This window comes from Camelina sativa, chromosome 6, assembly GCF_000633955.1.
Source record: "Camelina sativa cultivar DH55 chromosome 6, Cs, whole genome shotgun sequence".
Classification (NCBI taxonomy): domain Eukaryota; kingdom Viridiplantae; phylum Streptophyta; class Magnoliopsida; order Brassicales; family Brassicaceae; genus Camelina; species Camelina sativa.
Genome location: NC_025690.1, coordinates 4,693,721 through 4,704,892, shown reverse-complemented (window position 1 = coordinate 4,704,892; position 11,172 = coordinate 4,693,721). Strand labels below are relative to the sequence as shown.

Here is an 11,172-nt window from a genome sequence, read left to right as displayed (position 1 = left end):
GCTATTTCCCTATGTCCCTGTTTGTCTTCCTCGTCTTCTATTGTTCGTACTTCCTAATAAAAAAACTTAACCGTACATGTATGTTATTCTTTAGCCCTGGGCAAAATACCCGAACCCGAAACCCGATCATCGAACCCAACCCAAAAAACCCGAACCTGAACCCGATCCGAAAGAAGAAAAAACCTGAATGGATTTTGGATTTCTGAAATTCGGATACCCGATCCCTATCGGGTTTTATCCGACATCCGAAACAAATCCGATCCAAACCTGATGTTATACGAACCCACAGATATAAACCTATGAATGATCATAGCTGATTATCTCTAACTCTAACCCTTTTGATTTGTTGCTTTTACCTCTCACCATCGGTTCGTTTTCCAGTTACTCTTTCTATAAACACTATTTATTCGGATTAAATCCCCATTCTTCAAGCTGGAAAACCTAAACTGCTACTCATCTCCTTCGTCTGAGTCTTCACGGAGACATTCACAGGTGATTGTTTTTGTTGTATCGTGTATCATTTTTGTTTGCGAGTTCTACTCTGTTTCAATTTATGTTGTATCTTGTATCAATTTCTGTGGGTTTTTGAGTAAAGCATGATTGGGTTCTGTTTTAGTTTAGCTTCATGTCTTGTATTGTTTTAGTTTGATCATTTGATTGGGTTCTGTTTTAGTCTAGCTTCATGTTTCATGTCTGATCGATGGGTTCTGTTTTTGAATTGCAGTACATAGATAAAGAAAACCAAAGTCACACAACACACAACAAGTGTTCGTTTAGGATATATATGATCATGTGTAAGATTACGATCCATGTCCATGTGGATCTTTGAATTAGAATAGCTTACATTTGGGATAATCAATTATAAGCGTGACATTGTGTGAGCATTTGTTTTGTGTGATCAATGATCGATGGTGACATGGTGTTTTCTTTCACTAACTTATTTTTTTTTTACAATTAGCAGATGGATTCATCATCTCCACATCAACATGATCGAGATAATGATGCAGATGGACTTGAGTTTGATGACCAAGGAGAAGGGTTTCAGACTCCAGAAGCAAATCAATGGGGAAAAAGAAAATAGAATCATAAAGATGGAGATGAACAACCATCTGAGGCAAGTCACTCCAAGCTCAGGTGTATGGGTTCATTTCACAAGGCTACCAAATAACCGCAATATATGTACCTGCCAATATTGCAAGAGAGAATACAAGTGTCCATCAAAGTCAGGGACTAAAAATTTGTGGAATCATCTTGAAGTCTGTAAGTAGCACAAGGCGTGGCAAGAAGGAAAAGATCCAATGTTCAGTCAACATGTCATTAATAAGGATGAAAATCTGCAAAATGCTTAAGTTCCAGAGAGTGTTTTCAGAAAAGCATCTAATGAGATACTTGTGATAGGGGAGTTGCCATTATCTTTCATTGAATCTATGGCTTGGAGACACTTTTGTAGCAAGGTATAGTGTTCTTTTTTTTTTCCTTTTTTTTTCCTGGATTTTATTGTAATGATAGTAATATGTTTCTATATGTTCATGGATGCAGATGAATCTATATAAACCACACTCTAGAAGGACTGCCACAAGGGACATTGCTGAGATGCTTATTCAGAGAAAATCGACAATGAGAAAGTGGTTCATTGCTAACAAACAAAGAGTCTCACTCACAACAGATATATGGGTTAGTGATGTCACAAGTAATGTAATTTCTCCTTCTTTTTACTCACAAATCTTTCGTTTTTGAGTTCACCTTTCTCTTCTAATCTTATCTTTAATTCGATTGCTAATCACAGGTGCAAGTTATATGGTCATAACAGCACATTACATTGATCAGTATTGGCGACTAAAGAAGCTTATAATAGGATTCAAGTATTAGACAGACCACAAAGGGAAGACAATTGCAGCTACTCTTCTTGATTGTTTAGCTGATTGGGGTATAGAGAAGGTTTTCTCTATTACAGTGGACAATGCAACGGCAAATACAAATGCTTTGAGTAAGTTTGAGACTGCTTTCTCTCTCGTTTCTGATGAGTCTTTAGTTATGAAAGGAGAGTTTATGCATGTGAGATGTGCTGGTCATATCATTAATTTGATAGTGAGAGACGGGTTGACTGAAGTTTCTGAGAATTTACTTGCAATCAGGAATGCTATATCTTATTTTAGATCCCACTCAAATAGGCAAAACGCATTTGACCAGAAGATAGATTCTGTTAGGATGACAAGGGGTCGTTTGCCTTTGGATGTTAAGACTAGGTGGAATTCGACTTATTTGATGTTGCAGAGGGCAATTAAGTACAAGGTAGCATTTGATAAGATGGAGACAGAAGACAAGCTATACAATGATCATTTCTTGGAGATTGATAATGGAAAAAAGAGAGTTGGACCTCGTAGCTTCAATGATTGGCGTGCAGTTGAAAGGTTAGACAAGTTTTTAGAGATTTTTTACAACTCAATATTGATTGTCTCGGCTTCTACTAAACTGAATTCTCATAAGTGTTATGGAGAGATTGTCAACATATCAACCAATCTTGACCTGCTGTGTTCTAGTTATGATTCTGAGTTGAAGATAAAGGCTGAGGAAATGTATAAGAAGTTTGATAAGTACTGGGATGGGATTAGTAATATCAAGCTGATGTTGATAATAGCGACAATATTTGATCCTAGTAAGAAGCTTCATTTTGCTAAGATTTGTTTTGCTGAGTTGTATGGTGCAGAGACTCCAACATATAAAGAGATGTATGACAAGGTTTATAATCTTCGGATTGATATGTTCAAGGAGTATAGTGATCGGTATGCTAAATCTCAGCCTTCTCAGTCTTCTCAGTCATCTCCGTCATCTCAGTCTCAGCCTTTTCAGTCATCTCAGCCAGATGTGAGTGAAGCAGATAGTGTTCCTCGTCTTTTCACAATTGATAAAAGGTACAAAGCAGCGTTAAATGAGATTGGAGTTCAAGTAACAAAAGATGAGTTGACTACATACCTGAAAGAGGCTGTTGAGAATCCAGATGTGATGATGGGGACTGAGTGTGATGTTCTATCTTGGTGGAAAGTCAATTGTGGTAAGTACCCTATTCTATCACAAATGGCTCGTGATGTCTTTGCTATGCAAGTGTCATCTATAGCATCTGAAAGTGCTTTTAGCACAAGTGGTAGGATAATAAAACCATGTAGAAGTTGTCTAACTCCCTATATGGTTGAGGTTTTGATGTGTACTGAGCAGTGGATGAAACAAGACATTGCAATTGAATCAAGAGTTCTTACCAATGCTCAAATTCTGGCAGAAGTACAATATGAAGATCAACTTGAAAAAGGTTTGTATATCACTAGATTTTGTTATTTTTTGTTTTCGCCTCTCTTATAGTTTATGTTAGCTCATCCAATTCTTTTGTTTTCAGAGTTCTGCATTGAAGTTTAAGGTCTTGACTACTTGAAGCTACAAGGTGTTTTGTTCCTTTGTCTCGTTTAGTACTTGGTTTATTAAGACATGCATTTGTCTGATACGATTGTAATTGAGATACGATTGTCATAGTATATTACATTGATTGTAATTAGATATTATAAGATTCTATTGTAGTCTATAAAAGCCATGTCATGTAAAGTACCATGGAATGATAGACAGAAATATTATTTCCGTGAATGTACTAATGATGGACATTGTCTTAAGCTTCTCACAACTGGAGCTCCTGACGACCCAATATGTCATCTATGCGGTAAAATCACCAAGCGCCTTCTTTATCATTGCTTTGATTGTAAACTAAATTTTGACATTGGTTGCCTAGTTGATGCCCTGTGTGCACGAGCCCATTTGAATATGCCGTGGCATCCCCATCCTCTACTCATGGTTGACTTTAAATCTCGAATGTGGTGAGACTTTTGTGGAGATTACTACATACATGGCTATCTATGCCCTCGTTGTAGGTTGGTAGTTTAAGAGAGTTGTGTCTTCCTATTTGACTCACAAGAGATCATTCGCCATTCTCATGCTAGACACCCTCTTAAGCTTCTCACCGATGGTGCTCCAGATTACACACACCGAAGCTGTCATCAATGTGGAGACGACATTGGGAATTTACTTTATCATTGTGATATATGTAAGTTCAACTTGGATATCCTTTTGCAATTAAAAATCCACCACTAGTTGCTCTTTCAAATATGAAGGTCCATGAGCATACACTCACTCTCATGCCAAGATTAATCTCTTTCGCTTGTGATGCGTGTGGGACGAAAGGTGACCGTTCTCCTGATGTATGTCTTCAATGTGATTTCATGATATTCCATCAAGAGTGTGCTCAATTACCACGTGTAATTCATGTCAATCACCATGACCACCGCGTTTCGTATAAGTATCCTCTTGGTCTTGGAGAACGGCTATGCGGAGTTTGTTGGGAAGAGATTGATCGGTCATATGGGGCTTATTCTTGTTCCTTATGTCCTAACTATGCTCTTCATGCACTATGTGCAACAAGGCGTGACATGTGGGATGAAAAAGAGCTCGATGGAGTACCAAAAGAAATCGAAGATATCGAGCCATTCAAGAGGAATGATGACAACACAATCACTCATTTTGCTCATGAACATAACCTGATCATGAGAGTCAGCAAAGACGGTGAAGAAAGTAGCTTGTGTCAAGCATGTGTTAGTCCCATTGGTTCTTCCACATTCTACAAGTGTTCAGAGTCAGATTCCAGTTTCATTCTCCATGAAACGTGTGCTGATCTTCCTAAGACAAAACGGCGATCCGTGTGTATATTTCTGTCCCTCATGCTGCATTGGTTCTGGCATGTTCATCGTATTACATCTTTCATAATTTCTCTATATGATGTTAGCTACAACTTCAATCTTTTAATTATTTGTAATGAAACTCACAATTATTACACCTTAAGTAAGTTGACACTCGTAAATAAACAGTAGTACGACGTGAGAAGGATTAAACTAACTTTTCTAACATTAGCTATCTCCATTTTTGTACAGCTCGATGTAAACAACGTACGATTAAACAGAATTTTACTTGCTCACTGAAAAGACTGATATAAGTGAAAGCAAAATACCTCTATACTCCTCCGGAATTCTCATATGGTTAAATGAGTTGGTAAAAAGAAGATGTTAATAAATGTGCTTAAAAAATTGTTCTTTTTACCAAACTGTTCTCTTCCAGAAACACTAAATAAAAAGCATAGCTCCAAGTTAGGGTGAGAGACCTTTTTTCTTCGATAATGATTTTACCGGTGAGGCCGTGAAGAAGCATTGTTGTGAGCAGATGCTTCAAAATAAGTCTTTTCTGCATCATCCAATCTGTCTTGAAACATTGTCCACTCTCTCCTGCATCTTTCTCTCACCTGAAAACTCGAATAAAGATACAAGTCAGATAAGAGTTACAAGAGGATCCTAATCTATAACCGAAAATAACAAGGATGAAAAAGGACTAGGGGATTGATTGGTTGTATTATTCATTCTTGCATCGGTATTTACCCCTTCCCATGGTTGTTTCCCTCTCTCTGGTTGTCCCTGTCAGATTTTTTATACACAGAGAAAAAAAGGGAGCATTAGCAACCCTGTTCAATGCATATAACATTACACGCTAATGTCGTATATATACAATTACTAGATATTTCTATTAACATGAACGGGTGTGACTTGTACCCTACATTACCGCATCAAGAACTTTTTTTGAATGTCTTATGTATATAGACCTTGATCTTAAGAAATATGACTCTCTACAGTTTTGAAATGCAGGGTACTGGTTTCTTTATTCAACAGAGAAATTCTGTTTCATAGTTTCCAAAGGCAGTCCACAAAATGCAAAATCTTAGTTTTGTTACCATCAAAACAAATAAAAGAGGGATTTGAAAGCATACTTGATTTCCGAGTGATGGAACACCTTGATGAATAATCCATTGTGCATCTACAACTCCAATTCTCTCGTGCGCGTTCTGTTAAGGCAAGTAGGACTAATGAGCATATAAAACAGAGTGTGTATAGTATTCAAAAGAGGTACATAAATGTATGTGTCCAAAGGAAGTGAAGTTTCAGACCTGAACACATTTTCGAACCGCAAAGTCTAGACCCCATCCATGAACCAAATCGTTCTGCAGTTACAAGGTAACATTTTGAAGACATTGATTATTATTTTTTCTTTTCACTTAAAGAGAGAAGCACTGAGATTTTCTTTCATTTACATACCTGAATCATATGCCACACACAGCGCCAAGCCTTGCGGGAGAAAACAGGAGTCATAATCTCGACGAATCTGATTTTGGTTTTTATAGCAAGACGATGATGAGAAATATTTGATTTCCATGCAAATCCATTTTGTTAAGATCATTTAGATAAGTTAAGTAGCATACGCTGCACAAGGAGGTAAATTTGGATCAGAGCACCAACCATTCCTCTCCTCAGCATGCCTGCAAGAACATATGATATGAGAGGGAGATATGGAGTAAGTGTCGACCACTCTATATGATATAACCAAAGCAGTGGCAAGGAAACAATTTAGAAACTTCATTATATCATTCTAACATGTGGACTTCAGTGTCGTCTCTTTTCTTTGTCATCTCCCATGTAAGCCCTTCATATGGCTCTAACCCAGGCTGTGAGATTTCCAAACCATGTTTCTTCACCACTGCCAAATATCTGTCAAAGCTATTTAGTCTTCATAACCTTAAATGGCTATTTAAAGGAAGTCCAAGCTTGAAAAAAAACATACTTTTCTGAATTAAAGTGTTCCACGCCAAGATCCTCGTCCCATATGAAGATATACTCATAGGGGGCAACTACGTCCGGATGAAGAAACCGCTTGGCGTACCACCTTCAGCGAAAATTCATAGATATTTTTTAAGTAAATCTTTCATTACATAGACACTCCTACTTAGCGAAGTAGCCACTAACCATTTAGTTTGTTTCCGAATGCTCACATGAATAGCTCGTTTGGACCATTCAAACACTTCCCATTCACTAGCCCGGCCATCATAGTGAAACAGCATTATAGAGAAGTTATCTGAGAACTGAGAAAAGTAAAGTCAAGAAATGAGAAAAATAGAAGAAGGAAAGAACAAGAACAACAACTAAAAGGAGGCAAAATACCTTCTTCAACACAGTGTCTATATTTTTCCTTTGATCATAACCAACTGTAAATGTAACTAGATACCTCTGCTTGGTTGTTAAATCCTAGCATCATCATGACATACAAACAAAAATGTGACATGATTTTGAAACCATTCATTCTCTAATAAAGAAAAAGCCAGTAGATTACCTCACTAGGGTCACCCCACAACCGACGAAGGTATAAATCTGATTCAGGTGTAACTATATCTGGAGGTAGCCTCTCAGCACCACGGGGGTTAGTAGGAACCCATATCTACAATAACTCGAAAATGTTCTAATTATCATCAAGTTTATTTATTTTAAAAACATTATATTAAAAAAAAACAAGCAGTGAAACAGAGAGAAAGAATCACACAAAACCTTAGTGTCATTATAGTTAAAGGGAGGGTCAGGGATGTCCTTATTGATTTTTAAGCCTTTTGTAGAAGACCAAGAACCAAATAGTCTTTGTCTTGATATGTCAGAGTATTTATCCTCAATGTATGCAAGATCAATCGAAGGGAACAATGTTGATGGAAGATTCATCTAACACAATTATCAAAAAAAAAAAAATTAAGAAAGATCACAATAATGACATAATAATCAAGCAAAGGTGAAGATTTGTAATTGTATATGAATGTTGTTACCTTAGTTAAGGTCAAGGTAGGAAAAGTAATACCCATAAGGAAACCAACAATAACCCCGAAAAGGGATGTTAGTAGAAGCCTCATCATGTGATTGGGTCTTCTCATATTTTTCCACTGTACTAAGAGAATTGTATACGATTTGAAAAGTTTCGTAGACGAAATTCATATAGATAAATTTAATTCGGCCAAAATCGCCGAATTAAAACCTTAGAATTTGTTGTGGGTCGATAGGGATTTTGCTTGAATCGGAGGGAAGATTGAAAAACCAAGAAGAAGAGAGAAAGAATGTTGGAAAATGCAAAATATTCAAAGAGACAAAAAGCTCAAGGAAGAAGATAATCCTTGATCAGAAAGAAGTTCAAGTTACAGTATTTTGAAAATTAAGGGTAAGGCCCAAAGATAGAAAGCCCAATAAGCAAACCAAGTCGTGACTCATGGGGTGGGGGGGAAGATGGAATCGTGAAGATACGTCGTAGACACGTTGATGTCAGTTATAACCGATCTGGTTGTCAACCCGAAGGAGCTCCAAATCCACCGGATGACTGGAGCCACCGTGAGAAACGCTAAGCCAAGTTGCCCCCCTTCTAACAGATCAAAACATCCTTCAAATAATCCCAAACGTCTCGTTGTCTTTAATAAATCTGCAAATCTCTAAACTGTTTAATGTCAAAACTCAAAAAGTATTTTTTTTGGTTTCATTTTTACAGCAATGAAAAAATGTTAAACAACTCATAAAATAAAGAAAAAGATTCGGGTTTGATAATTAAAACTGTAAAAAAATCACCTTTTCAGTTAAGTTATTGATGATTTTAGGCTTAATCAAACATAAGCACAATAATTATTCACCAAAAAAAACAAAACATACGCACAATAATTATTCAAACGAAAATACAATTCGTTAATTACAAAAACAGTTTTACGAACGATTAGTCCCTGCTTAGTCGTTAGACGGTCATCAAGCACCTGTAGGTAAGTTTGCATTGTACTTACCTATAGGTTTTTTTTTTTTTTTGGGTTAAATGTTAAATTTTATACCAATAAAAAATGTTTACATAGTACAATGCAGACAAAAAAACAAACCGAGCTCTTTATAGAGAGAGCATATGGAACATTGATAGATTTTACAAGGAGCTTAGCCTCACTTAAAGTGGGCTGAGAATACAACCAAAATAATATCCAAGGAGAGTAATAGAAGTATCCATATCCTCCGACAAAAAGGATATGAGACGGTTACGCATGATGCGGTCGATAGTAACCTTGATCGTGGTAATAGGAAGCGAAGTTGCAGAGAAAATTCTGTTGTTGCGCTCTTTCCATATTATGTAAAGGACCGTTTGGAGAAGTAGCTTGAGGATTTTACAGGCATATCGCGGTGGCACGGATTGCACAGTTTGAACCCAAGAGGCTGCTAAGGGAAGCGTGGTGGGGGGATTTTGAAAACATTATTATTTTACCCATATTAGCTATAGTTTTCATATGCATTTAGGACTAGCTTGATGAGATTTCAGGTATAAAAGGTCTATTATCAAGTATTTCAGGTTTCAAGAAGGTTTTACAGGTTTTATAGTAATTTGGACCAAAAGACAAGGAAAACATGTTTTAGGACAGATTCAGAGCTTTACAGTACGGACAACTTTTGAAGAAATTCTACAACTCACATTTCGACATGCTTGGTATCTATGCAAAGCTGGAAGAGTTATATTTCTCCTTAAAGTGGAATCATCTCAATCCATCCAGCCATCCGGAAGTTGTGCCCATTTTACCAAGACGTGTTATAGACCGACGTAAGGAGAACCAACCAGCCGATGGGCTTTTATCCAAGGCCTGACCAGCGACCATCACCACGTCCTGCACTCAAGAAGAAAAGATGTTTCTACCCTTACAAAACCCTAAACCTAGACAAAACCCTATAAATACTTTTAAGACCTAGGGTTTTCAGTGTGTGCTCTTCATTGCCTCTAAACCGCCCCTGTCGTGCAACCATGGACGACCAGAGAAGCTTGAAGATCCACCAGCTCTCTCTTTCTACCCCTTCTTATTTCATACTATCATTGCTTTTGGGATCAAGTTACTTTTGTGACAAATAGAGAAGTGTCCTTTGAACCCCTTTTGTTTTTTGATTCATTTTTGATGCTATTCTTAATAATATAAATGTAGTTTCTTTGCATCATGAGCGAGTAGTTTACTTTGTTGGGTTTTATGGGGTGATTCAAGGGGAATTCATAGGTTCGCTTCAATTATGTTGTTAGATCTCATTTTTGGTTTATATTAGAGTTCTTTTGGGACATCTTTATCTTAATGCATGTGCTTGGATTGATCACCAAGTGCTGATCTAGAGAACGGGAGCGCTAACCGCGTTATCCTACTTCTCCGAACTAGTGTTATACCAAAACCTCGCGTCGTAACCTGCATAAGTTGAGTTGCGGGGTTTGGTGAATGTATCGAAATTGTTTTACTAGCTGGTTGACATACGTCGTTGCCTGCGAAAGTTGAGTAACGGAGTATGAAGAATTTAGCCTTTCATTCTATGATAGTAGCTTATTAGTTCATTAGTGTTTCGTAGTTGAGAACCTAGACCGAAATTAGTATTTACTTATTAGATCTTACACTTAATATTGCTTAGAACCATGAAAACCCTGAGATGACTCCCAAAACGCCCAACGCCTCAGTCTAATAGTTTTAAACCGTTTTTTTATTTATTTGCAATAGATATTAGGAAAACCAAAACCCCAATATTTGGTTTAGTCTTAGCCATAGTTCTTTATCTTTTAATTCAATTTGTGTTAGCTATTACTCTCTGTAGGATCAATCCTAAAATACTACACTGATTAACTGTGCATTTTCAGTCGTTGTGTAGTCTTTTTAGGTAAAAGATTTGGAGTGAAATTTTACACACATCAAAGCTTTTTGACGCCGTTGCCGGGGAGTAACTAGTTGCCCATTGAATTTGATAAGAACTTTCGTCTAAGATACTTTGAATTTTTTCTTTTGAATTTTTCAATTTTAGTTTTAATTTTCTTGTTTTTCGATAACCTCAATTTTCCCTTTTAGTTTCTGTTTTTGAATTTTGTAGTGCATGACTAGGAGTCAACCTTCCGGAACCGTATCTCCAATTCAAGACATTGAACTAGAATGTGAGCTTAGGAAACTTCGAAAACAACAACTCATGACCGAAGAAAGGAACCAGGACCAAGGTCCCATTAACCTCTACCAACCGCTGATACCTCCTGCCCTAAACGAGCAAGGAGAACCAATTCTCGCACAAGGTGGCAACCCGAACCTTGAAGCCGCTGATCTACAACGACCCTCTAGGTGGCCGAGAAAACCTACAAGCTCCTCGTGATGCTACTCCTCTAGGCGTGGGAGACAACCTCGATGTTCCTCCTCACCAGACTGATCTAGTCGCTAATCCACAACTACCTCAAGATGGCGGAAGACAACCTGCTTATGTG

The 11,172-nt window shown here is 37.3% G+C and overlaps 2 protein-coding genes and 1 pseudogene across 2 annotated transcripts; 2 read left to right on the top strand and 1 right to left on the bottom strand.

Annotated features, from left to right (window-relative positions):
- Nucleotides 2,035-3,408, top strand: LOC104698695 (zinc finger BED domain-containing protein RICESLEEPER 2-like). The gene is made up of 2 exons (XM_010414104.1): nt 2,035-3,304; nt 3,389-3,408. The coding sequence occupies exons 1-2, from the start codon at nt 2,035-2,037 to the stop codon at nt 3,406-3,408; spliced, it is 1,290 nt and encodes a 429-aa protein (XP_010412406.1).
- Nucleotides 3,580-5,012, top strand: LOC109133286 (annotated as a pseudogene).
- On the bottom strand, nt 4,972-8,048 carry LOC104790402. Its single transcript, XM_010516151.2, has 13 exons — nt 7,721-8,048; nt 7,455-7,619; nt 7,243-7,347; nt 7,074-7,157; nt 6,879-6,994; nt 6,697-6,798; nt 6,510-6,623; nt 6,338-6,394; nt 6,174-6,240; nt 6,026-6,079; nt 5,849-5,923; nt 5,463-5,498; nt 4,972-5,329 (listed from the first exon to the last, which is right to left on the bottom strand). The coding sequence occupies exons 1-13, from the start codon at nt 7,823-7,825 to the stop codon at nt 5,213-5,215; spliced, it is 1,197 nt and encodes a 398-aa protein (XP_010514453.1). The 5' UTR covers nt 7,826-8,048; the 3' UTR covers nt 4,972-5,212.

Excerpts from the sequence above, each read along its gene's own strand:
- LOC104698695 (XM_010414104.1), top strand. The coding sequence starts at position 2,035 with ATGAAAGGAGAGTTTATGCATGTGAGATGTGCTGGTCATATCATTAAT. Across the intron at positions 3,305-3,388 it reads TGAAGATCAACTTGAAAAAG|AGTTCTGCATTGAAGTTTAA; the intron begins GTTTGTATATCA and ends TTTTGTTTTCAG.
- LOC104790402 (XM_010516151.2), bottom strand. The coding sequence starts at position 7,825 with ATGAGAAGACCCAATCACATGATGAGGCTTCTACTAACATCCCTTTTC. Across the intron at positions 7,620-7,720 it reads CTACCTTGACCTTAACTAAG|ATGAATCTTCCATCAACATT; the intron begins GTAACAACATTC and ends TAATTGTGTTAG. Across the intron at positions 7,158-7,242 it reads TGTGGGGTGACCCTAGTGAG|GATTTAACAACCAAGCAGAG; the intron begins GTAATCTACTGG and ends TGATGATGCTAG.